The sequence below is a fragment of the Lichenostomus cassidix genome, chromosome 9 (genome assembly GCF_008360975.1).
Source record: "Lichenostomus cassidix isolate B80296 chromosome 9, HeHo_3.0, whole genome shotgun sequence".
Classification (NCBI taxonomy): Eukaryota; Metazoa; Chordata; class Aves; order Passeriformes; family Meliphagidae; genus Lichenostomus; species Lichenostomus cassidix.
In genome coordinates, this window is record NC_139490.1 from 9,551,856 (window position 1) to 9,579,583 (window position 27,728).

The window sequence follows — 27,728 nt, forward strand, 5'->3', positions numbered from 1 at the left end:
GTCCCTGGGAAACCTGGTCCAGTGCCCAACCACCCTCTGGGGAAAGAACCTTTCCTTGACACCTAACCAACATCTTCCCCCCGCCCCCTTCCACTCTAACAGAAGGCTAGAGGTTGGGGTTCACCCCAACAGAGCGTGGGGTTCAGGGTTCACCTCACCCCGCTTCAGCACTCTAAAAGCCATTCATGCCACTGGAATGGTTCAGTTGTGCTTGCTCTGTCAGCAGAGAGAGAACAGGCAACACCACAGAGCAGCTCATCCCATCTCTCGATGGGCACCTAAGATGTATGCTGGTGGCACTCACTCTCCCAGGAACACACCTAGTCCTCCAAGTTTTGGGGAGATGAGAAGCTTGAGAAGCTTTAGCACTCTTTTGCAGACCTACTGCAGCCTACTCTGAGGCTGGAGTCCTAGCAAAGTTGGTCCCCAAACATCTACCCTCATATTCCAAAACAGAGAGACTGAGAAAGCACTGCAGTATCTGTTGAAGAGGGCGAGGAGCAATGATCACTCACAGCATCCATGGGTGCCAAATTGCACCTAACCAAGGAGCAGTTACTGCAGGGAACAGATTTAGCAGTCATGGGGTGTGCAGGCTGCTGGCCTGACCTAATGTCCTAAATACCTCGACTTTCCATCAATTAATACCATCTCATGTGACACAGCTGGGATTCATAGCCCAATTGTTGTGGGAGTCATAGGAACAAATCTGGATAACCAGAATCAGAGATCAGCTTTACGGGTTAATTTACAAGGAATCCTCAAACTGCTCACCTGAGAAATGCAGACAACCATCTGGGCTAATGCATCTTGTAGAGTGGAAGAAAATGCCATGGGAGAAAAAAATATTAAATACATAGATTTATTATGTTTCTTTTCTTATAAATATTTCATTAATTTAATAAAAAGTAACAGAACCCTTTTGAGACAGAAGTTGAGTTTGCCTTAGAAGCAGTGGCTATTGGCAATACACTTTTAGGACAAAACCAACATCATATAAAAAACAAAGAGCCATTTAAATAAAGGACATAATAATAATAATAATAATAATAATAATAATAACAGTAATGTGTTTAAAGCTGTATCAATATTCACAAGGAAGAAGGAATGTTGTAGTGTGTAGAACAGGTGTAGGATGTGCTTTGTAGAGCTGTTATTTTGTTAGGTACTAAAGGAAGAACATGATGCTTTTGTGCACTTAAATAAAAACATATTCCAAAGCATTCTCCCCATCCTTCTGTGCAGTGTTTGTCACCTTCAATAGTAGAAGCAGCCAAACGCAGCCACCACACAAAATAGGCTGTCCTGGGGAAAACAGAGAAAGGCTCTGTGTTAGTCAAGGCAAGCTTTTTGCTAGTCTAGTGGAACAGGCAAACCTCAGACCAGAGCACAACTGTATGGTAATATATTGCAATTTTCTTTTATTTAAGCTTCTTATTCACCTCACTTTTGGTGTAACCCAGGTCAGCGCATCTGAATGCCAGAAGTGCCTCAATGCCCTCCATCCACACACCCACAGGTGTCTAGGTGTCAGAATAAAATAAAATAAAATAAAATAAAATAAAATAAAATAAAATAAAATAAAAATGAAGTAAAACCTTAACTTTGGCTCAGTCCTGGATTTCAGCCATGCTTCATGACTTCAGTTCAGCAAAGTATGTAAGAAAAGACTTTGTGTCTTGTGCTTCCTCTCCCCACCAGGAAAATGGTGTGACTTCAGTGACTTTTGTACATTACTGTGTGACCTACCCAGGAAACAACTTTTACTACGTTCACTATTATATCTAAGTATGTTTTGTGAATGAGGATGTAAATCAGGCTGTTTCAATAATCTTGGTTCCTTCCTTCTAGTGGTTGTTTCTTTTCTGCTCCATATTTAAGGTCACTCTGCCTCTCATACAAAAGCAAATACCTTACACTTCCCATGGGAATCCAGCCCATACTTACATTCATGAACACGTCGTGAGCACAGCTGTCAGTGTCAGCATCCCAGAAACATCGTGCAGCCATGCTAGACAGAGAAGCCAGACAAGGACATTACCCAGAGCTCACATGTAATGACCTAAGTGATCACAGATACTTCCCTTCAACACCAAACTGAGCTTGCTTTAAAGGTAACAGAACTGGGAAGTGTGCTCCTGAATCCCAAGCCCAGTTCTCTACTGCTGAATTCTACCACATGCTGTAATCTCCTCTGTGTGTTGTCCACCTTCAAACTCATCAGCTTTCAACCCTGCCACTTCCACTGTGCAGCAGGCCTTGAAACCTCATTGCTATGGTGCTTAAGAATCTTTGACTTCTGGCCTATGCATATCACTGGCTAATTTAGCTTATTTGTTCTTGTCCTTCACCTCCTGCACCCTCATGGTACACACTCCCAACTTATTTATAGGGAGCTATCGTATTCCTTGGCAGAAGCCATGCTATGAGACCATGACCTCTTCAAGTCTTTTTGTAGCTCTACCCTCTGTTCCCTGATCATCCTGATGGACTTCTACATCCCAGCCCTATCCTGAAGACAAGCAAACAGACCGTAACAGGATATTACATATGAGCCCTTGCTACTGCCTTGTCTAAAGGCACTGACATTCCCCTTTCTCTGCTGCAAGTGTCCCATTCCCTGCCTGCCCCAGTCAGTCTCAGCTGACAGGATTCCTTTCGTGGCACAGTCCCTACATGTGTGACTTACTGTACTAAGATGGCTGAATTTCATCCTGTTACCTTAGCCCTCAGGGTTATCCATCCCTTTTTTTTTTTTTTTTTTTTTTTTTTAAGTTCAGTATTCCACTTCACCTCTGGAACACCTTGGTTGCCTGTATTTTGCATTAAGAATGTCAGTGATTGTGCTTCAATCTTGCCTCCTGTCTGTTGCAAACCGGAAAATTTCCCCAGCTGCTCTCTCAGCCTGTGTGGCTGAACTTCACATTTCCAATCAGACCATCTGAACATTGAACAGTTCACCCTGGTACAGTGCTTCTGGAGCAATCTGCCTGCACATGGACATTCCTGAGCAGCAGGTACAGATATTCCTCTCTGACCTCCAGAACATGGAGGCAGCAGATCTAATTACAGCCTCTGCTGCACTTATCTTCTGCTGGAGTGCCAGGCACAATAATAAAGATAAGCCCAGCAGATAAAGCACATAAACCTTGTGGGCTGTTCCCTTTTGTCTTCTCCCTACCCACTGGTAATGGAAAGCTACAGCCCACTATTGCAGCCAAGAAGAATTCTTTTGTCTGACTGCAGGCATCTGGAGCTGACTGCAAGTGCTCAGCACCCACATGAGAATCCAGGCTTGGTTCCCATGACAGTATTGCAGGGAGATTATAAAAATTGAAACTTCTGAAAAATGTAAATAAAGTGCTTACGGAAGCTTTCTGGCTTCAGACAGAAGTGAGTTACCATGGCTCTTGTGCTCCAGCAGGGCCTTGGGAATGGATGGGGGTGTATCCTAATTCATCATAAATACAATTTAAAATGCTTCTGCAACATTCCTCATAAATGCTTTTCAGCATTTCAGCTTGCTGAGAACCACCATAGAGCCAATTATCACTAGCTAATTCAATCAGCCACAACCTAAGTCCTCAAGTTGCCACGAAAAGAGGAAAGAAAGTGATTTACACTTTATCATCTCCACACAGATCTTTGTAGCTATGGAAGTTGGAAGCAGCTTCCAAAGAAAAAAACCACACCCAGACCCAAAAAATGTGATAGAAATACAACTAGAAGATGCAAAACTTACTTCACTCCTTCTCCTCTCTGCTCTCCAATGACAACCTGCACCACCATTTTGTATCTGTCAAATCCCTTCTCTGGAGAGGGAGAAAAAAAGAATAGTGAGAACAGTAACTTTTTAATAATATGAACCCAGAACAGGATCCTGAAAGCTAAAGATTTTTGGGTGCAAAGCAAGTGGTCTGTATAAGCCTATGCAAGTAGCCAAGTGGACTGCCTTCCAAGGTCTCATTTTCCTAGTATGGAGTACCATGGTTTTATTGGAATTGAAGGGTGAACAGGGTAGCTGACATCCATCAAAAGATGCATTTAAGGCACAAGACACTCCTGAGCAGGTACACTGTGTGTCAGCATGCTGCTTTGACAGCTTTCAAGAACAGGCCACATGGAAAGAACGTAAATAAGGCTGCTGGTGGACAAACTGCAATTTGTAAAAAAATGTCTTATTTTAAAACTGTTTTGATGCAAAGGTATAGTAGAGATTCTTCTGCCACACAGATGTTTCCTTTGCTTCTGAGTGGGATAAAAGGCCACATAATAGCTGTGTTATATGTCTGCAGAGATGTACAATTGTTTCACAATAGTAAAGAAATGCCTCTGGGGCACAGGCCAGCTCCAATCAGGCCATGGCAATGTTCCAGAAACCAAATCAGAACAAGCATGTTTAAAATCAAATATAGATCCCAATGCTTGTCTTCAACAAAACAGTGTCCTGGGATGACTCCAGTGCCCCATTTCCACTGGAGGACTGACCCCAACACGCTGGCTCTGTTGACATCCACCACATCAATGCTTATCAGAGATGCCAGCTGATAGAGCAGCCACCCCAGGCCAGCCTCACTTCAGGCTGCTGCCACTGTGGTTACACATTAGTGAAGCCAAGCCCTGTGCAGATGAGCTCGGCATCAACACGTGCAGGGATTACAGCTGCTGCTGGCTTTAAAACAGATGTGTAATTCTGGGAGAAGCACAGATCCATGGCTCCTGCCGAGGGTGACTGCCCGGCTGTGCCACCACATCAGGCCAGCCCAGCAGGTGGAGCACCAGCCTGTCCCCAGGAGGAAGGGGAAAAAAGTGTCTGTGCCAGCACACACATCCATGTACTTGTTCCAGCATGGAACTCAGGAAACACCTGCTGGTGCCTGCACTTTCCTTCTTGAACTCAAAAATGTTGGAGGGCATCCTGTGCAGCACCACAACCTTTTTCCAGTACTGTAATGCTGTAATCACACCCGTCCATGGCTGACTGCTCCTCTCTCCCCCTTCCCTGTAGAGCCTTGCTCTGATCTCCACTGCTATTCCACTCTGACCCAACTCTGATCCAACTCATAGCAGCAAAAAAGCAGGAATGGTTCTGTTTATGGAGCAAGAAGCAATGAAGCATCACTTGCTCTCTCTAATGCAGCTTTGTTCCCCCTGCAGCCCCTCCAAGGCTGACATTGCACACCTGCCAAGCTATACGAAAACAAATCATGTCTGCTTAAATTAGGTCTCCAGCTCCACAGGTGAGGAATGTACATATTTAAGACAGATTGTTTCATAACAATAGACTCGAGTCAGTCATCAGGGAAGGAAAAAGTTTCAAGAATAAAGGAAGAAAAAGGCACCTTGTCAAAAGGGAGAAGACATGGCAAGAAAAGGAATTACTTCCCCAGCAAATCTCCTTACCTTTCAGTCTGTCTTTTATTGTCTCTGATAAAGACTGTGTAAGTTCAGGCATTTTTTCTGGGATGTACTGTACATTGGCCAGTTTCTCCTTCAGTATTGCATGGATACATTCTTTTACCGTGGATGATTTAAACCTATTTAAAAAAAAAAAAAAAAAAAAAAAGCACAACAGACAGAAAGTCCAGGAAGTTCACACAATGTGTAGAAACATATACAACACCACCTGGGAAAATGTAGCCTTCACGTATTAAAGAAAAATGACAGATAACAAGCCATGGGGGAAAAAGCCCTGCTGAAATGGATATATTGTCAAAAGCCAACCACCAATAAACAGGGGTGAAACCAGCCCCACTGGAAGTTGTCCCTCCAGCAGCATCCTCCCCCGAGCGAGTGTCAAAGCTGGTCTGGGAGCGCAGTGCCCTCCGATCCCCGAACTCCCGGGGCTCCCCATTCCCAACACCTCTCCACAGCCTCACACGCCTCTCACGCCCAGGGACCTCCTCCCCGACATCCCCGCCGCAGCTCCCTCATCCCCGGCGCCAAACGGCCCCAGCCCACACCCCCCATCACGCTAGCCCGGATCCCCCCCTCTCTCCCGGAGCCCCACCGGTGCTGGAGGCCGGGCCGCAGGCTGTACGTGTTCTCGGCCCCTTCGCCCGGGCCCAGCTCGCCCATGGCCCACGCAGGCCCCGGCGTTGGTTACCGGGACAACCGCGGCCGCTTCCGCCGCTTCCGCCGCTTCCACCGCCCGCGTCACGGCGGCACCGCCCACGGGCCGGCGTACCGCTTGTTTCGTGTGTTATTGTGTTTTGTGTTTATATAGCGCATGGTATTATTCTGTAGGGAAAAAATAAAGAGGCAATTTTTGCAATTAAAAAGCTTGTACATAGGGTAGTTGGTAAATGAGTGGTAAATAATTGCTGTAATAATTGCAAGTTGTTTTAATAATTGCAATAGTTGTGAAATTTTACAGTGTCTTGTAAAAGGCGCTGAGGTGCTGGAGCGAGTCCGGAGAAGGGCGGCGGAGCTGCGGAAGGGTCTGGAGCACGAATGCTGTGAGGAGCAGCTGAGGGTGTTTAGCCTGAAGAAAAGGAGGCTCAGGAGGGACCTTATCTCTCTCTAAAACTCCCTGAAAGGAGGTGGGGGGTCAGCCCCTTCTCCCATATAATCAGTGATAGGACAAGAGGACACAGTCTTAAACTATCCCAGAGGAGGTTTAGGTTGGACATGAGAAGGAATTTCTTCACGGAAAGGGTGATTAACATTGGCATGGACCACCCAGGGAGGTGGTGGAGTCATGATCTCTGGAGGTGTTTAAGGAAAGACTTAGTGCCATGCTGTAGTCGTCATGGTGTTTTTCAGTCATAGGTTGGATGTGATAATCTCAGAGGTCTTCCCCAAACTAATTGAATCTGTGATTCTGCAACTAAAGGGTTTGATGAGGTTGCTGCGTGGTGTTGTGGAAGGTCTGATGGGAAGAGAGCAGGGTAGGACAGCCTGGCCTCACTGGGTGCTTCTGTGGTGCTCCCCTCCTGCCCCAAACTGCTGGCAGCCACAGCCCCTGCACTCAGCCTTGCCCAGGGCTTGGAGGGCTCCCTTCCTGCCTCTGGGCCACACATTCCAGACATTAGGGAGGAGATCCCAGCTTTGCTCCTTTCCTCCAGGAACTTCTTAAATCCTCCATAAAGGCCTAAAATTCTTGTTCCCCAGTATCCTATCCCTTGTGCTTATTTCCCTGCCCACAGCTGCTGTGTGTCCTGGGGAAGGCTGCATGTGCCGCAGCCCCTGATGATAAGCTGACATTCTGTTTCCTTTGCAGTTTATCTCGAAGCAGCGATCTCTGCGATCGATTGCGCGTCCCACGTGCAGCGGATGACACGGCTGAGAAAGGTCCCTGTGTGCCTCACCCAGCTCCGAGTGGAAACAGTGTGAAGGCACAGCCAGGGCTGGTGTGGAGTGTGCTGCTGTCAGGGACAAGAGGCTGGAGGGGGCCATGAGCTGTGACAGGGCTGGGGGTGCCTGGAGGTGCCCTTCAGGTACAGGAGGTGTGAGGTTGCACCAGGAGGAAAGCAGTACTGCTGCTGGAGTCTTGCTTGGGATTCATGGGCATATTCCAACTGGTGCCAGATCCTCCCCCAACCTGCTCTGAGCATGGATGGGTTGCTGAGACCCTGAGCAGCAGCAGCTCCTGATTTCCACAGACTTCACCAGCACCTCTGGCTAGAAATGGATCATCAGAGTCCTTAGTTCCAGTGGGCTGGGCATCAGCTCTGCCTGGCAGCAGGAACACTCACTGCCATGCTGAAGGCAACAGCAGCACCTCACTGCCATGCTGAAGGTGACATTGGTACCTGTGTGTACACAGTAACCATTGCGCTGCCCAGGCCCTGCAGGTTTCTGCTTGTCAAAGGAACAGTTTCATGCCTCTGTTCCATCCCTCCTCTTACTCACTGCTTGCTGCTGCTTACTCACACCCACAGGACGCTGCCTGTCCCCACGGGATCAGGTGCTGCTGCTCCTCATGCAAATAATTTGCGGAGACCTTCATAATTTCTGAGAAGTATCTGAAAGACCTCAACACTCTCCGTGTTTATTTGCAAACACTGTTAACGGTTTCCTCTTCTCACCCCAGCCACTCCTGCCTGGGTCAGACCCACAGATGTGAAATCAGTTAAACTGTTGGGGGAAGGATCTTTGTGTTTCCTCTTTCATTTGGGAAGCTATGCTTTCCTTGGACTTCAAGGTCATACAGCTCTGGGCTCCAGTCAGTTCCATCAGAGGTGTTTGATCACAGCTTTCTTTTTCTGCTTCCAGTTTTTCAGTGGTCCTTAAATACCCCAGATGCTTTTAAGCCATTTTGGGACTGACCTTCAACCCTTTGAGGTGAGTGCTCAGATGATAGCTGTGTGCCCCAACAGTGATGGCTGCAGAAGACTGGGGCCTCCTCTGGGTCACAGCTGTGTTGATGGGACTCACCAGCTTCTTGTTGGGGAAAAAACAGGACATTTTTTGCTCCAATGAAGTGGTCTGACGTGTGCTTGCTGAAGTTGCTGTTTCTTAGTTTTAAAGAACAAACTGTCTTCTCACTTATTTCTGCTTATCCTTCACTTTTAGACTTTGTTTTCATCTTTTGGTGGCTGAATGGAAAATGACTGAAAGGGACATACGATTTGCCATGCTCCAGCTCACCAAAAAATACTTCTATATTTTTAAGCATCAAGGGACTTTTCTATCAGCCTGTCAGTAAGTGCCAAGATGTACCATTGACCCCACTGCGCTGGAGCGGATTTACCAGCATGAGCAGGGACCTGCATCACAGTTGGAGCAAGGCTGTTTTCCTTGGTGCTGGAGAACCTGGTGGAGGACCAGGGTGAGCTGTGCTGGTCTGGCAGGGTACAGGCAGGGTGCAAAGCCTGCCTGAAGCCTGGGGGCTGCTGTGGGGTTGGGGCCAGGCTCCTCTGCAATGCTGACCCCTGGGGCAAAAATGGCTGGCACTGCTGCTCACCTCACTTTCCTCAACAGCATCTTCCTAGTAGACTCTTGATCTTTTCTTTTCTTCTTTTCATCATAATTTCTTTTTTCTTTTTTTTAGAAAGAAGGGCATCTAGCTGTTGTTGGTTTCTCATGGACACAGCAGCCTCCTTGCCCTGGGTACCAGTTTATACCCATTTCAAGCATGCATTGGAAAGTTTGAGCAATTCATGCTATGATTCTAATCAGAACCCTCTGCTGCTGCCACATGGGGTGGGGATGATGAGCCAGTTTTTCCTGCCGATCCCTGGCTCGCTGAGTTGTGATCTTGGTGGTGATACTTGTCACATCTTCCACCTCTAGAAACCAAAACATGTGGCAAGTGCCAGACAAACCTTCCCATGTCAGGCCCAGGTGCCTGGTGTCACCATTTGGGGACATGAAGCCTCAAGGTGGAAAAGCCTCCTTGCTGTGAGCTTCCTTGTTTCCTGGAGTTCAGTTTAGTTTAGTTTAGTCAGGGTTTTTTTTTAGTGGGAATCTAGGAAATTATGAAGGAAAAGGTGATGTCCAAGTCAAAACCCACCCTCACCCTTGCACATGGTGGAGAGTATGCCCTTTGCCACCCATCCAGGCAGCATGGTGGCCTCTGGCCAGGTGGCATAGAAAGGTGACAAGGTGGGCATGGCACCCAGCCTTGTTCTGCAGCTCAGGCAGTGCCAACAGCTTATGAGAAAGGAGTGATGCTGCAATGCCAGGAGGAGATTGGAAAAGAGGACAAAGACAGGCCGGAGTGAGACATCCTCCCAGGGTGAGCCCTGTCTACCCCAGCTCAGAACCCCCTCCTTGGCTGTCCCAGTTTGGCCATCATGGTAATATTGTGTTAACAGCTGGACTTGATGGTCTTAGAGGTCTTTTCCAATCTCAGTGATTCTATGATTCTATGATTCCATGAAATTAGGGGTGTCTGCCCCAGCCTACTCACCTGCCAGGGACATGTTTGAAAGTGAGAAGTGAGTAAGCCCCAGCCCTGCAGCTTGTTTCTGAAAGCTTGGAAAAATAATGAAGTCATCATTAGAATCACATCCTTCTCCCCAGTTATTAATTTTACCCTGACACTTTCCAAAGTTGTGGGGCACTGAGGCTGTGTTCTAGAGAAGCGGAGGAGCGTGCTTTCACCGCTGGTTATTTCCTATGCCAGTATTAGTCAGTGTGGTGAGTGGGGAGCATGGATGGTGAAAAAATTACAGACGTCTTCTGCAAATGTCACCCCAATAACAGCACCCTGGCCCTGGGCACTTGCCCTTCCCTTGCTCTCTGCAAATCTGTGAAGAAACACACCTACGGAGTCAAAACTCCTTCTCCTCCTTCTCCTCCTTCTTCCTCTTCTCCCATCCCATCCCATCCCATCCCATCCCATCCCATCCCGGTGGGAGCAGCCTACCAATAGGTGCCCCATGGCTGCTCAGACCCTGCCTATCTACCCAGAGCCACATGTCTCACAACACCCCACTGCCTTGGGCAGCCAGTAGGAGCACCTGTGGATGCTTGGAAACCCAAGCCAGCTTTACTGAGGGGCCAGTCTTGGAGCTGAGGACATGTCCCTTGTGTTCCCTGCCTCTTCTGTCCCTGAACGCTTTCCCCAAAAAGGGTGCAGGCTCAGAGGTGCCTGTTCCTGCTGCTTGGCAGCTGGGTACCTGCATGGGAACGTGCCAGGAGTGCACAGGGAGGGTAAGGGGCCAGGTCTGGTTCAGCTGATCCTTGCCTCTCTGGGGAGGAAGCTGGGGGCGGGAGGCAGCCCGGGTTTCCCTCTGGGGCAGAGATGGGCACGTTTCATTTCCACCCAGCCCTTGCTGTGTACGACAGAGAAGAAGCTGCCGCTGTGGGCAAGGAAGCATAGTGAGAGACGGGGACGGCACAGCAGACACGGCACATCTCCTCACACCTGCCTGGGCAGGGGACAGACTGGCTTACCATGGCTCCAGGTGCCTCAAAGAAGACATGGGGCAGCATGGAGGTGGCTCTGACTGACCTCTGTGCCATCCTGCTTTTCTGTGGACCCATGCTGACTTTCTGCCGCCGGGGTAGGTACAAGAGTGTGTTGCGCTTGCTGGCATGACCTGTGTTGTTTGCAGCTGGTGGAAAATGTCTAAGGGCTGGGAGACTTGTAGTTAAAAAGTAGCTCTGGCCTCAAAAAGGCAGAAAACCCAAAGATTTGGGTACACACAGCTGAAGCAAAGGACTTGGGGATGCTTGGGGTGGAAATGGGATTAAAGGATGGAGAAGGGGACAGGTCCCCAGCCCACAGTGCTGACAGAGCTATGGTGTGTTTTCTCTTTGGCTCTCAAAGCTTCGGTCTGTACCCTTGGGCTACAATTCCTGGTTTGGACTTGACCCTAAGGGAGACAGGGTCCTTGCTCTGGGTGAAATCTGGGGGAGAAGGAGAGGTTGAGGGGAAGATGTGAGTCTGGGCAGAGTGAGTGAGAGCCCTGATGAAGCTGTGTCTCCCCTTCCTTCAAATCTGGCTTTTTCTTTGGTGGATTTGCTTTTTATTTTGCCCCAAGGGTGGGCACAGGGCTGGGTATCCGTTGGAACAGATGTGAGCTCTGCTGCTGGGAAGATACAGGGAAACATGTGAACCCAACATCTGCTTTCAGAAGTCCTCTGAACATTTCATTCATTGTTGGCAGCGGCACTTGTAGGAAGCAAAGCCCTGAACCTGCCAAATATTTCCTATTAAACACAAGAAATCCAAAACACGGCAAAAATTCCATCTCTTGGTGTGGACACTACTGCAGCCAGTGCTGCCTGCGGGAACTGGGGCACTTCTCTCCCTCCCTCCGCCTCTTTGTTCTCATCCCTCATTTCATTCTGCGCTGACTTTTCCACCTAATCTTGTATCTATTCACATAATTTCCAGGTTCCTTTTCTGGTTGGTGATGCTGAAGTTATGGTCCTAAGGCCTCAGGCCAGAGTTAGAGGGATGGGAGGGACTTTCTGATTCTGCCTGCAAGCCCTGGGGCTGCTCTCGGTGTTGTTTTCTGAAAAGGGAAGGTGTAGTTCCTTTGACAAGGACTTTTCAAAGCCTTGGTGGTTTGAATAGCTTGGTCGGGTGACCCATGTGAACAATACTTCTTCCCACTTTTCATTGCTCTGAACAGAAATTAATGCAACAGCTGCCATGTTCTGCTGTATGGGACTGGCTGAGGCAGGACACTGTGTGCCTGGCCTGTGTTCCTGCCCATCCCCACCGTGCAGGATGGGTGAACCCATCCGGATAATGAGCAGGGAAATGAGGTGAAGCAGCAGGGCTGGTGCTAAAGCAGAGGAGCCTGTGGCTGACTGGATTCTGTGTTGGGAACAACCTGGCAAGCTCAGCTGGGATGCCAGGGCCTGGCTGCCCATGTACACATAACGGGGGTACAGGCCTCTGGAAAGGCACTGTAAGCTCCAGGTTGTTCTGCCCTGTCAGGTGGTCTCAGGATGGAGATGACAAATACTGTGCCATGGGCAGCCCCTGTCTGCTCTGAGCTTCCAGCATGGTGCAGTGGGGAGAGCCAGAGCATCCCAGCAGGCAGCCAGACATGATGGGCTGCACTGCTGGGCACTGCCCCGACCTGGGACTTGATCCCTCTGCCCATTTTCAGACTTAGCGTCAGCTGGAGGGAGGATGACTCAGACATTAAGACACAGCATAAACTTAAAAATAATACAACACCCCGTCTGTTTTTGCTGGTACAGGTATTCAGTGTTAATTTTAGGTAGCCCAGAGCACAATTTGGTGCACTGAAATAATTTCACAATACAGCTATGACCTCTGAGGACCTCCTCTCCAGCCAGCAGGCACACACTTGGGAGGGGAGAGACATGGGCTGATGCACTTGCCCATGTCCCATCATGATGGTGTGGACTGGGCTTGCATGCTTGGCTCCTGCACAGGGATATCGTTGTTTCTGAGACCTGTGCCTGCTGTAACCATGTCTGGTCCTTGTTTCCTCTCTCCCAAATAGTGACCATCTTCCCAGCAGTGTTAACTCTTCCTGAAGGTGACAAAGCCACCTTCGTCTGCAACATTTCCATGGAGAAAGACTCTGGCTCAGAGTACAGCCTCAACTGGTACAAGGGGACGAACGACAGCCAAGCACAGAAAATCGGTGGGATTAGCCGAAACAACTCCATGACAAAGACAGAGAAGTACCGGCTCACCAACCACACTCCTGTCTTTGAGATTGAGATCTTGAACCTTCACCAGAATGACTCAGGCTCCTACTACTGTGGATTGATCACCTTCTTTGAGCCCGATAAAGTGATGGAGAGCAGCTGGTCCCAGCTGATGGTCACAGGTCAGCCTGGGGGCTGAGCTGATGGGGACAGGTCCCAAGCCCATTGTAGCTCCAGTGCTAAAGGCAGGCAGTAACCCGCTGACAGAGAACCTGACATGGGTCAGGAGAGCACAGCCCTGCCCTTTCCCCTCTCCTTTGCACCCTGGAGGGGTTATGGGGCTGTGACAGCCTGCCTGGGACTGAGCCCTTTCTGAGGTCAGCCCCCATGTTCCCCTATTGCCCTTCACAAGGACTATGGAGGCCATGTTGCACTCCTGACCTGCTGTTTTGTTCCCCTTTTTTGAATGCCTATTGCAGCAGCCCCCCAGGTGAATGCCACTGAGGAGCCAGAGATGGAAGATGGCAACCCCTCAGAGCACATCAAGGTCTTGCTCTTGGGCATCCTGCTGCTGGCTGGAGTGGTTGTGCTGCTGATCTTTGGCTACCTCACCTTCACATACAGGAGAGGAGGTACGATTCCCCCTGGAGGCCATGCAAACCCAGCTTGGAGCCTTGGGTCAGCCAGATATCTACAGCTGCCTGGGCTACACGGACTGGTTCAACGTGCGAAACTCAGCTGTGGCATATCCCTGTGGGACAGATATCTCCATGCCTGGGAGAGAGGGGTGCTTTGGGCCCTGTCTGCCCTTTGTAGGGCCCCCAGACCATGTGCGGTGGCTCTATACCACTCACTAGTGTGGTGCCTTAATGCTGCACTTGAATGCCTCCCATGCACCTTGCCCAGGAACCTTTGGAGCACCTCACCCTGCAGCAGCACACGGCATTGCCACAGCCATGCCACAGGCACCCAGAGGCTCTCACAGAGGGTTTCACTGCACTCCGCTAATTCAGATTGAACCCTGGACTGTGGGCTGGTATCTTCCTTGTCCTTGTAATGCTCAGGGTGTTAGACGCAGAGTGGACAACGACGAAGTGTAATGAAAAGGTTGTGGTGTCCAGTGCTCTCTAGGACAAGGGTGGGGCTGAGCCTCCTCTAACCAAGTGTGTTACTTTTCAGATGTGCAGAAACCACCAAATGAAAACATGCCAGTGGTGAGTTTTCTACCTCTGTCACCCTGCTCTTCTGCAGGAGAGCACCGTTGCATTGCTGGGGTGAGGAGGGTGCTGGGCATCCCTTTATCAGCTCTTCACAAGTGTCTCACTTCTCTTTTCTCTGTTGCTGCTTGATCTTTTCTGCACAGCTACAACTGCTTTTCTGCACCTGCAGCAGCACAGCCCCATCATAAAATCAAAATAAAACTACCCAAGATAGGATAGGACTCTCTAGTCCAGCTCTTCCTCAATGCAGGCTTATCTTTGACAAAGTGGATTGTGTTGCTGTAGAAAATGGGAGGATGTTTCCCTCCAATATATCAAGCTAAAATTTATTTTGCTGCAGCTGGTGCTTGTTTTCTTCTCTGTTTAGCCAGGCACCTCCAGGAGGGATCTGTCTCCATCTTCTCTCCGACCCCATTTATTAGGTAGTTGAGGGCAGTGAGTAGGTTGCCCTTTGCTCTCTCCTCTCTGGGCTGAGCAAACTCAGCCCTAGGTTCTTCTCATGCTCTTCTCATGCCACTTTGGAGCCCAACGGAGAGGTGGGGAAAGGGTTCCTAGCACAGCCCTGCCTTCCCTGGTAGGGCAGGCAGACAGAGAGCCCAGCCTGCCTGCAGAGGCAGAGAGCTGAGACCCCAGGGCCCATGGTGTGCTTCCTCTGTGCATGTTCTAACCCAGACCTGTGCATCTTTCTGCTTTGTATCACTCTGATCCTCCTGGGATGCTTCAGCACTGATTTTGGCACTTGCTGTAAAAAGGCGCTTGTGCTGAGCATGGTGGGTACCTCTGGATGTTGAATCACCCTGATGGGGTTACCTTGCAGGAGGAACAGAAGCCCCCCATGGTGTCCATATCCACTGTGGACTATGGCGTGCTAGAGTTTCAGAGGGACCAGTGCACCCCGGTGCCCCCTGAGACCTGGCCGGTTGAGCAGACTGAATATGCCACCATCATCTTCCCAGAGGAGAAACCCGTCACACCAGAGCGGGGCAAGAAACACCTGGATGAGAGGACTCGACAGCTGCAGTCACAGCCCTGCTGAGGGTCAGGGTCCCTCCTCACCGGGGTGTGGGCACGAACAGGCTGCCCAAGTCCCTCACTCTGGGAAAAATCCAGCGTATCAGGACTGAAGCTACAGAGATGCTGCTGCTGGAGTTGATATGGAACAGTCCTCGCCACAGTGTTCTTGTGGCCATGGGGTGGATACCACAGGATGAGGAAGGTCCCTGCTGTGCTCCATGTGCTGCCTCTTCACTCAGGGCAGCACTCAGGGAGGATGGGCTGGGGCAGAGCAGTGATGCCAACAGGTCTGTCCCAAAGGTGATTTACATTATGCCTCGGTTTTCTACCTCCACTCAGTGCTCTCTGGAGTGGCCACACTGCTTCCCTGCCCCAGACTTGAACCAACTAGCAAAGCATGATTGTTAAACAAAATGCTGGAGGCCAGAGCTAGAGTGGATCCTGTGAGATGCTGCTCACGGGAGCCCAGGGCTGAGGGCTTCACCTTACTCAGGGCAGAGGCTGCCCTGTGTACTACTGTTCAGAAATCCCTGGGAAGCAGGCAGCTGGTCTTCTGCCTGTCTTCAGGCATTTTCCTCCTCTGCAAGAGGAGTAATCTACCCGTGCCCCTCCCTCCCCAAGTGGGAGTCAGATCTGGCCATGGGAGTGAATAAAGAGTTTTGCATCCGAGGAGTTTGTTGACTCGTGATGGTAAGTGCGTGGGCAGGCAAATAACGGCTCTTGCAGTGCAGGGGAGAGCTGGGAGGTGGTGGCATCTGTTGTGGTTCCTGGGCCTCTCCGTGCTATACACAAGCTGCTCTTCCACAAAGCTGTGCTTAAGAATTTAGAGAGGTCGATGCTCGTTTTCTCCTTGCCCCTGTCTGAGCTGGTCACCCAGGCACAGCTGCAAACCAAGACCCCCCCTTAATCAGGCTTGTCTCGGGGCACTCACCCAGCCCATGGGGATGAGCATCCCTGCTGTGCCAGGGGTCTGGCTGCCATCAGCCAGGGCAAAGCTCACAGCGTAGTGCTTGGTGCAGCCTTTTGGCTTCAAACTTCCACTTTCTCTCTTGAAAGAGATGTTGGGGCTGTGCTGCCTGCCAGAAACCAGAACGGAAAGAAGTGATAGCTGCTTGAGAGAGGAGAAACCCCAGTAAGGAGTGGCTTTGGAGGCAGCAGAGACTTGCCAAGAGAGTGTGAAACTTAGTGAAAACTGAGAAGAGTCACTTGCATCTCACACTTTGGCAGCACTGTCAACAAGTTTCTTCCTCCCTTACTCCCAGTAAAACCAGCGCAGCCCTGTGGGAGCCAACCTGGGCACTGGGGGAAGGTGTGAGACAAGCCAGGCATCACATCTTGTACTCTGAGGGGACTGGAAAGTCCATGAAAAACCTCCAGAGGGAACTAGATGGGATAAATATCCATTTGGGATAGCTTTCATGTTTCTTCAGGGTAGGACAGTGGATGTGGTGCCCCCTTGGTCCCCAGTGCTGCTGAATGTTCCCAGGAGCCTCCACGGGCAGTGCTGTAACTCCCATGACATTAAGTCAAGCCAAGTGCATATTTCAGCCCATTGGGGTTTTTTGACAGCAGCAGCCCTGCTACTTGCCCCAGCAGCTCTGTCAGAGACCTGCTGTGGCCAGCAGGGCCCAGAAAACCAAAGCAGGAGGTAGCTGCAGTGGGAGAGAAGTGGGAGCTCAGTCAGCAGTTTTGCGTTTGGCTTTCCCGTCAGACACGACACTGACATCGTCAAGAGGGTGGACCCTGCTTCATATTTTCCATCCTCCCTCTCAGGCAGCAGAGGTGTCAGATCTTCAGCACTTCCTGAACCCCTGGCTGCAGCTATGACTTCTCAAGGAGCAGTTGGTGCTGAATCCTTTCCTCTCTTGTTGAATGCTGGTCTGCAGCTGACTGGAGGCTCCCAAGCCATCCTGTGGGGTTAGAGGTATAGCAAAAGCATCTCCCACTGCCATTTGGGATGGGAGACAATCCAGCCTGTGGCAGTGCCTGTGCCCCTCTGATTGCCATCAGCCTGGCTGCAATCCTGCCCCTTGCAGGGAGGATGGCTGGGGCCTGGAGATGCATGGCATGAGTGGTGGGGATGCTCCAGGCTGCCAGACACCATCTCCCATCCCTCTTTGGAGCACAGGATGCCCAGCACTGACAGACATGAGCTACACTCCCCTGCACATGGCATGGCATGAGCTACACTCCCTTGCACTCTGGCTGTGCTGGCCAGAGTAGAAACAGAGCTGGGATGAGCTCTGGGCAGGATGCAGGTTTCAAACCCCAAATGAGCATCCCCAAACCAAGAAGTGCCCTGAGATGGGTGCTGGGCCCCATACTCCAGCACCCTGCTTGGGGATGGGGAATCAAGCATGTTTGTGTGCAGGAGCTCTTCATGCACACGTGTTCAAGCACACCCAAATGCTCATGAACAAACACATGTGCAAGCAACTCACCACACAAATTTGTGTGCACACCCCCAGATTTGCACAGCTACTGTATCAAATACCACCTCCTACTGCAGACACACATCCTTTCAGATCCCCTGTCCATGTGCCATAGCTTCTTCTGTGCTGGGACCCAGGACCAGCCAAGGGGGAGGCGGTGGGTGCTGGAGCTGCTGCATTTCCTGTACAGTCTGGTCAGGCTGTTAAAGCAACCGCTTCCGACCGCGGGCACCCAGTGTTCCCCTGAGCAGCAGCTGCCACCACCGTCAGTGCCAAAATGCTTCGTCAGCTCCCTGAGACTACACGCCAGCTGAGACCTCTGGAGGGCCTCACCCTGGTCTCATGCTGGGTTCTTGATGATGGGGAATGGCCAGAGCCCTTTGGGAGACCTCAGAGAGCTGGGACTGCTTCCAGCAGTGAGTAGTGAGCATCTGCAGAAAGCTGGATGTGTGGCAACATGCCTGGGCTATATCTAAGTGAGCAAACCCCCCCTACATGGTGCTTGAGAGCCAGCCTGGCTCTTTATACACCCCAGTCCTGACTAAAGGTGGTTAGGAGCAACATATGAGCAAGCATCTCTCCAAGAAACCTGAAAGCATAAACCATATCTTGGGAAAACAGCGCAGGCAGATAAAGATGGAGAGGAAATCCTCTCCGGCAGCTTGCAGCAGTGTTTTTGAGGAGTGCCATGTCATGCAGCAGCAAGGCACCATTCCTGAAAACCAGGGCATTGCAGATGCTGGGGGAGAAGGGGTGGTCAGGCCGTGGGACTGTAACATCAGGAGAGCACTGTCCTGGTCATTGGGAGGTCTCAGAGGTTTTGGTTGGGAGTGGTTGGGCTGGAGGAGATGCATCAGGTGTGTGGGTTATTTAGCCCCTGGGTTAATGGGGTGGCTCGTGGGTGGGACTGGTTTGTCAGGAACTATGGTGTGGGAGCATTGCCACGGCCTTGACTCTCTAGGAAAGCGACTGCTGGTGCTGGAAGAGAAAGGCTGAAGTGAGCTGGTGGGTGCTGGGGTTGGTGGTGGGAGGGGGAGCTGCTGTGCAGGCTGCCTGGACCCCTAACCATGGCCAGCTTACACAACTCTGGTGTGTTCTGAAGGGGTCTGGGTCCACAAAATCTTCTCCATCCTTGTCCCACTGTGAGTTTCACCCTACCTTTCACTGAGCTGCTGTAGCCTGACAGAGTATTTATCTTTCCTCCCATTGCCTTCATTTTGCTTTCTCTAGTTTTGCTTTGAGTTGTCTCCAGAGTTTCTTCTCTCTCTTCTTCCCTTTGGTGGGATGTGATGCTTGATGAAGGTGCTGGCAGGAGCACCTTCATGGTGCATGGGGACTTGGAGGGTCAGGCAGGAGCCCTGTGCCTGCTTGCTCCACTGTCCAAAGACCAAACCCACTGCCCACAGCACTGGGGCAGAGCCTTATTGGAGGAGGTTGAACTCTCTCCTTATGCCTGAAGGGACCATCATGAGGCTCACCAAGTGAACAGGGAGCCTAAACGTGTGTGAGGCGATACCTGTCCACATCTTCACATCCATTTGCTCCCTTAAATCTCTCCCCATTGCTCAGCATCCCTCTCCATCCCAGAAGTCCAGGATGATGGAGCAATGTGCCCTCTCTACAGTCCAACTTGGGCATAGCCCCATTTCCAGAGGGCCTGATCCTCCTTTCTTCAAATCCACTCTTGGATGGGTAGACCTTTCTGCTCCAAGGGTTCAGCTGTGCAGACAGTCCAGCATGGAAGGGAACCTGTAGTCATTGCTTGTCCCTAGAGCTAGTGGGTTTCACCACTATGGGGTGACAACCATTCACCGTCAACACCATCAAGGTTGGAGAGGGACTGAGGCACAGAGAGCTGTCCTGGAGCTGTGTCCCAGGAAGATATGGATGCCAAATTCACCATCTGCTTCATGAAGTGGAAAAAAGAAGATCCGGGAAATTCTAGATGAGTCAGCCTGCCTCAGTACCCAGAAAACTGCTGAGAAAATTACCACCAAGTGGCAAACAGTAACAGGCTGGTGCTGGGGCTGAAAACACGGATTTTAGCAGGAACAAGTGTCAAACCAACCTCATTGTCTCTTCATTAGGGCAACAGGCCAGGTACCACAGGGAAAGCAGGAGTGATGCTATCTTTATGCTGCCTTACATGACATTCTCATAAGCATATGAGGGAAATGGGAAATTCTGCCACTGTGGGTGGATGGAATCTCAAGAAGCTGTATTCCATGAGCAGTTATCAATAGCTCACAACAGCAGACACATCCAACAGAGGTTTTCTGGGGAAGCATGGCTCACATGAAAGCAAGATGCTGTTGAGGGAGGGTGCAGGGGCTGTTTGGGTGGAGGGTTAAAAATTGACTTCACCCTGATAACCTGGAGAAAAGAGCAAAAATTTCCTGAAATAATGACTGATGAAAAAAATTGGTTGTGTCCAGCACAGGAAAAAATGACTGGGAAAAAGCCTCAGTATGAAGCAAGCAGGGAGAAATGTTTAGGCTTCTGCCTTGTTGCTTAGATGTCAGTTCATCAGTCCTGCAAATTTTGCTGAGCCCATGGACACAGCATCCCTACTACTGAGGGGATGCTCCTCTCTGCAGTCCTGCCTGGGGACTGGGGTTGAACGTCCCTTTCTGTCCCTTCCTGGAGGTGCTGGCAGGATGGAGCCACCTGGGCATGGGGTGATCCATCCCAAAGGAAGGGATGGATGTCCCAGCAGGAATGGGGTGCACATGGGCCAAGGAGGGTCCTCACAGGCAATGTGGGCACTTTGTCTCTGTGCTGGAAGAGTGGGGAATGCAGAGGCTGACACACAGTGAGAGATGAAGAGGAGGAGAAAGAACTTTGGGAAACCTTCCTGCTCTCACAGAGGCGGCTCACCCAGCGGTGGGAGATCAAGTCAAAAATAATTTCAGGCTGTGCAAAAGCAGCAAGGAAATTACCACGCAGGCTGCACGTTGTGTGCTTCCTTCATACATCCCACAGAGAAACCATGACCAGTGTGATGGAATAAAGATGATTGGCAGGGTCTGACCTTGGCAAGGGCTGCCAGCCCAGTGAGATCATGCTGTGCCCAGGACAGGGCTTGTCCCCTCTCCCTGCTGAGGCTAGGCTGTGGGGGAATCCTGTGGGAGCAGCTTTTGTTTCCAGGCAGGTACTGATAAGCAGCAAAGTGCTTGGACAGAGCCAGGAGATGTGTGTGAAATGGAACAGGATGTCAAAGCACTTTCAGCTCTGTGGGTTGTTTGAGGAAAGTCCCTTTAGTAAAAGCAAGTCAAAAGCTTTAATAGAGGGACCAGCACTCACTGCCTCAGAGATGACTGTGAGGGCTCAGCACACCGTGAGTCGTGATTTGAGTTGTGTTGCCATGACGTGAGAGGGGACTGGTTTCCATCACAGCCAGTTTTGAAGGCAGGGACCAGCCCTGCCAGGTATGCCACTGGATCCCCACTGAACAGTGTGCCAGAGGGGCAGCATTTTGGCCCCTGGGGTGGGAAGTGTGGGGAGGGGTGTCTGTCCCATGGGGAGAATCCCTCTGCCCTGTGTCAGCAGCCTTGGGAAGGAAGAGCTGGGCTGAAACCACAGATCCCCCAGATGAAGCGATCGGTTTGTCTGGGTGAATATGAGAGTGTCAGGAGACATGGCTGTGTCCCCGGGGGGTTCCTCCTCCTCAGAATAGCTGGAGGTGTTTAACACAGGCATGCCCTGGATGTAAAGGGAAGGTGTAAAAACCTTTAGGTCTTCCCTGCATTCAACCTCCCCCATGGTAAATCTTGGAAGATAACACAGAGGGGGCCAAGAGGGCAGGCAGATGCTGCAGGGTGGGGGCCCTATCTGGGTCATCCTGCTGCTGGCTGGGTCCCCTTGCCATGCTGGGCCATAGCCATGGTGAGGCCATCCCTTTCCCTACTTAGCTCCCACTTTCAGCACCAGGAGATTTGCAGCCCTGGAGATCCCTCTGTGGCAAGGTGCATGAATGGGGCTTCTGTAATGAACCTAGAGAAATGGGGGTCCCAGGGAAAGGAGTGACAGGAGGCCAGGAAGATCTGCTGCTTCCTCTCTTCCTCCCCATGCACCAGCCCCGAGCCAGGGATGTCCTCCAGTCCCCACCTGTGAACACTGAAAACACTGGTGGGAAGATCCCTCCTTCACCATCCTGCCTGTAGTTCACTGCCCCAGCCCAAGAAGGACCTCATGTACCCATGAGAGGTCTTGGGAAGGGGATGACTCAAGTCCTATCCATAGGTTAGGGCTTTCTACCTCTTCATAAGACTCCTGAAGACCTTGTCATGGCTCCTCTACTTCCAAGCACTCTCCTTCCTTCCACTCCTGCTCCAGATGATAGCATCAAAGTGTAATTAAGAGGGGAAGAAACCTCAAAGAAGGAAAGAATGTGGAAGCTGAAGGTTTTCTCTGTCCCTGGATCTCATCACCCCCCTCTACTCTTGCAGGAGGGGCAGCACATGTTGTGAAGGTGTTATAGGGCTCTTGGTACAAATGACTTGCCAGCTTTTCCCTTCCAGCAGAGAAGATCAGAGCCTCCCTGCCAGGCTGTGGTTCCTGGAATTTACCCACATTGCCTGCCTGGAGCTGCCTCTTATCAAGATCTTTCTCTAACCCAAGACCCGTTATTATTTGGTATCTTATCTAACCTGCTCTCTGTCCTGTGTTTCTCTCCATGGGATTTCTTGAGGGACCTGTGCACCCTGAGAGGGGTGAGTTGGGAGGCAGGGGGCTGCAGGCAGCCCCAGCCCTGCTGTTTACACCTTGCCTGGGCGCTCTTAACTCAGAGCACACCTCACCTCTTTTGGTTTTACGTACCATGCCGTCCTCCCCAACTTTCCACCCTGCAGTTTCATGTCAGGCCTTTTTCTTCTTGAATTGGCTGAAAGTTGATAAAAATAGCCCATGGCTGGTGGCAGCTATTGAGAGAGATAAGGTTATCTGGAGTTTTATCAGCTGCTGAGTCCTGCATTTTCGATGGGTTTCACTTTTGTTATTCCTAAAGCATGCAAATCTCTGTAGGTTCGTCCCACTGCCATGAATGTGATGGGCATGGGCAGCCTGGCAGGGGGTTTTGTTTCCAATCTTTCTGCCTATGGACAGAGCAGCATCATAGCTTTCCAAGGTCAGGAGTTCATGTATATATATTGAGGAAACCCAGCTTGTCCTTGCTTTGGGTGACATTTCACCTGGACAAGAAGTGGTGCAGTGTCAGCAGAGACTCTTGACTCAGAGATTGAGATGGGGTGGTACTGCTCATGCAGGGGCAAAGGTTCCCCTCTCCAACCACACAGACATTGTACAAAGAGCAAAAGTTTAGGGAAAAGGCAGTTGCACATGTTTATTAGCATTCAGAAGCTTCAAGTTTGACCTGCAGGCTTGGATGCTACCTCTTCCCCAGCTCCAAGTGGAATTATGAGCACCTGGCAGGACATTTTTAAAGTGAAGATTAAAGAAATGCGTGTAACAGATCCATGGACACTTCTGGAGGATGATACCCTGCAGGTCCAGGGCTGCAAGCCTGGCTGGAAGGAGTTTGTGCAGCACCGTGCTCTTGGGAGGTAGGGGTCTGCTGACTCACTCCCTGTTGGAGTGGGATCAGGGTTAATGGGTTGCCATGTGGACCTTTTCCTTTTTCAAAATTTGCTTGCAGGAAATGGGTTTTTGAGCAAAAGGGGAAGTTTGGAGGTGGGTAAGGCTGTGAAGGGTTTTCCCATTTTTGTTCAAAGATTAGTGGGTTATTGCCAAACTGGAAAAAATGATAATTGGACAGGAGAAGAGTTCAGCAGCTCCACAGTGCCAAAGGGCAGCTGGTATTTGGCCAGAATATCTCCATGTTGTTGTCAAGATGCAAAGAGCTCCTTCAGCAAGAAGGGAGAGTTACACCACACTGGAGCACAAATCTTCTGGGTTTGTACCCAGAGGATGAGGAGAGGGAGAACCACTGTGTGCTGAGACATGGGGTGATGCCTCAGCAGCCCCTACACCAGGCTTCAGGGTCTCAGACAGAGAGAAGCTGTGGCTCTGCATTGCTATGATAAGTTCCATCCCAAACATTTCCACCCTGGGCATTGATCACACACCCTGCCCAAGTGGCAGCAAATGGAGACCTTGGTTGCCAGCCCTCATACAGACTGTGCAAGATGAAGAGCTGCAGGTTGCACACCTTTTGGCTCCTCAGATATTTCTTCACCTGCCCTGCACCCTCCACCCACACCTTCTTTCTATTTCACTCCCTTTTATTGTTTTACCCAGTCCTGGGCTTGATGCTGGCTTTCTGCTGAGCTGTGATGAGCCAGCATGGGTGAGGGGCTGGAGTCCCAAATAGGGTCCTGATGCTTCCCACCCCAAGGGCCCCTGCTTTTGGCAGTGGGGCCAGAATCCTAGCAGACAGCCTGGCTTCTGAAATCTTTAGTGCTGGGGCCAGCTCACATCCATGGTGAACTTCCCAGAATGGCATCATACTGTTAGGGGGAGGACAGCTTGGTGTAGAGATTGCATGAATGAAGTTATTCCATAGTCTCTGTTAACCCTGGTCCCTACTGACTGTGCCAAAAGCCACAGTTCAGTGTGGGGAGCCTGGGATGAGCTGGTCTCCTCTTTGCCTTGACAGGTTTGAGTGCTCCCAGTGCTTTCACATGTGGTCTTCTGCCAAAGTGTACATCCTGTTCCACATGTGCCTGTGCCAAGGCTGCGGCACCGTACAGATGCGAATCTTTCGCCAGGAATGCAGACGCTGCCCCAAACCCCGGCTGGAGCATCCTGACTTCAGCGTGGAGACTGTGGAGACAATTCTGCACAACCTGGTGATAAAGATCCTCCAGTATTTCTACAAGGAGCCTGTCCAGCCCTCTGACCTCCTGGAAGTTGTGGTGGATACACCGGTGACGGGGCCACACGACAGTGCCCACTGCGAGGCCTGCCGTCTTGGTGTTTGCAACAAGTCACGCCTGGCCCCGGCACGGGATGCCTGGAAGCCCTTGATGGATGAGGACGAGATGCACAGCACCAACTCATGGCTGGCCTGGACACCAGATGTCTGGAAGCCCTTGAGTAATGTGAGCAAGGCCAGGACATACAGCCCTAAGCCAGAGTCATGCCTGAAATCATCCCTGCGATCAGATGACTGTGAGCCCTTGATTGGTGTGGGCAAGGCCAGGACCCATCGCACTGAGCGACAGCCAGCCCCGGTATGGGCTGACTGGAGTGCAGAAGTGCCCAGGACCTTTCAGACCCTAACACGCCAGCACGTAAGGCCCCATGCAGCCTCGACCCACCACTCCTCACCCAGCAACAGCAACTTCCCCTGGAAACGCTGCTGCTGCATCGGCAGCACTTTGCTCTGTGTTTTGGCAGTGATCATCTTTGTTGTGCTTTATTTAACCATGAGAGGGGGACCTGGACACCACAAAGTGGACCACAGAGAGGACCACAAAGAGGACCTGGGGCAATGGCTAGGGAAGATGACTGAAGGCCTAGAAAACTGGCTATCCAAGTCAGGCCTTGTCCTTGGCTCAGTGAGGCTTCCTCAGCTCCAGGCGGCATGGTAAAATGCTGGGATGCCTTAACCAGGCACCCTTTCCCACAGCCTCAGGAAGACTGATGGGTCTGACAGGACATATTCTGTATGAGGATGTCTCTCAGCTACCCCATGCACAGGATGAGGTTTATTACTTGCAAGAATAAAACATGGCCTTTCGCCTCAGCCCAAGGATGCATTTGTGCTTTTTAATTTCTCAAAAGCCTTTTTCAGGTGTGTGTGGGCAGCTTGGAGGAAAGCTGGGGGCTGTTTTTATCCACCAGCTGAGCTCTGCGCCCAGGGAGGCACATCCCCAGTCTGCCCAGCCTTTGGCCAACTGTCTGGGTACCCTGCAGTGGGAACAAGGGGTGCCCAAACTTGGCAACTGCAAGAAGGCTGTGGTAGCAAGTCCAAAATCTATGGACTACAAAATCTATTCCTAATCATGAGGAAATTGCAAGTATTGTGTGACAGAGTCTGGGCACAGGGGAAGATGCAGACTCTTGCTTTCTGTTACTTTACCCTGGAGGGCTTTAAGGACCTGGTAGGTGTCATAAAGTTGAGAGGAAACCTTTTGTCCCCATGCAGCCTGACACCCTGACTCTTACTTTCCCTGTGGGGGAGCTGGGCTTCTGCAGAACTTACGCGTGGGGACAGCATGTCCTGTGGCCATGACTTTGGCCCAGAAAAACGAGGTGAAGTTGGTTTGTAAGTGCTTTTGTCCTGGTTTCAGCTGGGATGGAGATAATTTTCTTCTTTGTAGCTGTTACAGCATTGCTCTTTGGATTTAATATGGGAATAATAATGTTGATAACACACTGATGTTTCAGTTGTTGCAAGTAGTGCTTGCTCTAAGTCAAGGACTTTTCTGTTTCTGTGCTCTGCTAGTGGGGCAGGTGCAAAAGGATCTGGGAGGGAGCAAAGCCAGGACAGCTGACTTGAACTGGCCCAAGGGACATTCCATACCATGGAACGTCCTGCTCTGAGGATAAACTGGGGGAGTTGGACAGGAGGGGCTGATTGCTCCCAGGAGATGGGCTGGACATTGGTCAGCCAATGATGCACAACCGTAGTGTGCATCTCTTGTCTTTATTGAGTTTCTGTCTCTCTCTATCATCTCTCTGTTCATAGCTGTTATTGTTAATATTTACTTTGTTTCAGTTATTGAACTGTTCTTATCTCAACTCACAGACTTTACCCTTTTCTGATTCTCCTCCCCATCCCACTGGGGCGGGGTGGTTGGACTGAGTGAGAGGCTGTGCTGTATTTAGTGTGTATTTGTGCTGGACTTAAACCACAGCAACTTGAAAAAATTAGGGGAAGAATGATGGGCTGAAGCAAAAACAATAACCATACCCAGTGCAGCTTGCACAGCATCGTTCTTTGGCTGTGCAGCTTCCCACGTCCTCTCCCACGTCCTCTCCTCTCCTCTCCTCTCCTCTCCTCTCCTCTCCTCTCCTCCTGCTGTGTCCTAAAGGGCCCCTTATGTCACTTAGTGTGAGTTTCCTTTTTCTGCTGGTGTAAGATTCTCCCGTATTTTCATATATCCTACCTGCAGGCTATTGGTTAAAAAAAAAGAATATATCAAGAAAACGCTGCGTGGTTCAGGGGCAGTATGTATTTGGTTTCTTAAGCGCTCTGACCTGCTTATCCCACCAACTCTTCGCTTCACAAGCGCCTTGTCTCCGTAGTTTCAGCAGCCCTGGCCGTGGAGCCACCAGATGGAGCTGCAGATCTCCGGCACTGCACTGGGAACCACTGGGACCAGTGACCTGCCAGCACTGGGACGGGACAGCCTTCCCCACATGGGGGATGCTCTCCCTGTTTCTGTGGCCAGCTGTTCCCCTGTAGCATGGTCCCCCCAAAGCCTATGCTGTGCGGGTACGGGATTGGCCTGTGGATGAGTGGCTCTGATGAGTGCCTCTGCTGGGGCTGTGCCGAGGCTGTGCTCTGATGAGGCTGATCCTGCAGTCTGGACCAGCTCCCTTCCCTCCTGAGCTGGGAGCAGCCCGCCCTCTCCCCGCCGGCGTTATGTCATGAAGCAGACATGGCCAAGTTTCTTGCTGCCGTTGCCCATAGCCCTCTTCTTTCCATGCTGAGGTTTTCCCAGCCCCAGTCATCACGTCTGGGCTGCCTGCAGCCTCCCCAACCACCCAGCTGCTGAGTGGGAACTCCCTCTCCTCTGCCTGAGATGCCAGCCCTGGTGGCGACTACACCTCTGCAGGGGTCTTTGTTTTCCTGCTTGAGTCTCTCTGCTCTTTTACAAGGGCAGACCCACTTCTTGCTCCCCTGCAAGTCTTTTACGCACCCGCTGTGCTCCCCATCCATGGCCTTGTGTGAATATGCTTCTTTTTCCCTGGTCCCTTCCTCGCTGCTGCCTGCTTGCCTTCCTGTGTCCTCATCCAGTACAAGCATGTCTCCTCTCTCATGCAGCCCTTTCATCCCCTCCCCAGCACCCAGAGCCCCCTGTGCATACACGGGCTTCTCAGCCGTGGTCTCATTTTTGGGGTC

At 50.9% G+C, this 27,728-nt stretch overlaps 3 protein-coding genes across 5 annotated transcripts; 2 read left to right on the forward strand and 1 right to left on the reverse strand.

Annotated features, from left to right (window-relative positions):
* Positions 1-848: 848 nt before the first annotated feature.
* On the reverse strand, positions 849-6,142 carry DYNLT2B (dynein light chain Tctex-type 2B). Its single transcript, XM_085069366.1, has 5 exons — positions 6,011-6,142; positions 5,404-5,537; positions 3,743-3,812; positions 1,948-2,011; positions 849-1,305 (listed from the first exon to the last, which is right to left on the reverse strand). The coding sequence occupies exons 1-5, from the start codon at positions 6,076-6,078 to the stop codon at positions 1,258-1,260; spliced, it is 384 nt and encodes a 127-aa protein (XP_084925492.1). The 5' UTR covers positions 6,079-6,142; the 3' UTR covers positions 849-1,257.
* On the forward strand, positions 6,126-15,935 carry PDCD1 (programmed cell death 1). Of its 3 annotated transcripts, XM_085069363.1 has the most exons (9): positions 6,126-6,183; positions 7,223-7,352; positions 8,218-8,286; positions 8,518-9,682; positions 10,719-10,955; positions 12,882-13,214; positions 13,512-13,664; positions 14,212-14,246; positions 15,070-15,935. In XM_085069363.1, the coding sequence occupies exons 5-9, from the start codon at positions 10,847-10,849 to the stop codon at positions 15,286-15,288; spliced, it is 849 nt and encodes a 282-aa protein (XP_084925489.1). In that variant the 5' UTR covers positions 6,126-6,183; positions 7,223-7,352; positions 8,218-8,286; positions 8,518-9,682; positions 10,719-10,846; the 3' UTR covers positions 15,289-15,935. The 3 variants fall into 3 exon arrangements, with proteins under 3 accessions (XP_084925489.1, XP_084925490.1, XP_084925488.1); XM_085069364.1 differs by lacking the exons at positions 6,126-6,183; positions 7,223-7,352; positions 8,218-8,286; positions 8,518-9,682 and having other exon boundaries at positions 10,277-10,955; positions 13,515-13,664; XM_085069362.1 differs by lacking the exons at positions 6,126-6,183; positions 7,223-7,352; positions 8,218-8,286; positions 8,518-9,682 and having other exon boundaries at positions 10,282-10,955.
* Positions 15,936-23,011: 7,076 nt separating this feature from the next.
* On the forward strand, positions 23,012-25,403 carry LOC146433243 (receptor-transporting protein 3-like). The gene is made up of 2 exons (XM_085069367.1): positions 23,012-23,259; positions 24,312-25,403. The coding sequence occupies exons 1-2, from the start codon at positions 23,114-23,116 to the stop codon at positions 25,246-25,248; spliced, it is 1,083 nt and encodes a 360-aa protein (XP_084925493.1). The 5' UTR covers positions 23,012-23,113; the 3' UTR covers positions 25,249-25,403.
* Positions 25,404-27,728: the final 2,325 nt, after the last annotated feature.

Excerpts from the sequence above, each read along its gene's own strand:
- DYNLT2B (XM_085069366.1), bottom strand. The coding sequence starts at position 6,078 with ATGGGCGAGCTGGGCCCGGGCGAAGGGGCCGAGAACACGTACAGCCTG. Across the intron at positions 5,538-6,010 it reads CGGCCCGGCCTCCAGCACCG|GTTTAAATCATCCACGGTAA; the intron begins GTGGGGCTCCGG and ends TTTTTTAAATAG. Across the intron at positions 3,813-5,403 it reads AATAAAAGACAGACTGAAAG|AGAAGGGATTTGACAGATAC; the intron begins GTAAGGAGATTT and ends CTCCCTCTCCAG.
- LOC146433243 (XM_085069367.1), top strand. The coding sequence starts at position 23,114 with ATGAGCACCTGGCAGGACATTTTTAAAGTGAAGATTAAAGAAATGCGT. Across the intron at positions 23,260-24,311 it reads CAGCACCGTGCTCTTGGGAG|GTTTGAGTGCTCCCAGTGCT; the intron begins GTAGGGGTCTGC and ends TTGCCTTGACAG.
- PDCD1 (XM_085069363.1), top strand. The coding sequence starts at position 10,847 with ATGGCTCCAGGTGCCTCAAAGAAGACATGGGGCAGCATGGAGGTGGCT. Across the intron at positions 13,215-13,511 it reads GTCCCAGCTGATGGTCACAG|CAGCCCCCCAGGTGAATGCC; the intron begins GTCAGCCTGGGG and ends TGCCTATTGCAG. Across the intron at positions 13,665-14,211 it reads CTTCACATACAGGAGAGGAG|ATGTGCAGAAACCACCAAAT; the intron begins GTACGATTCCCC and ends GTTACTTTTCAG.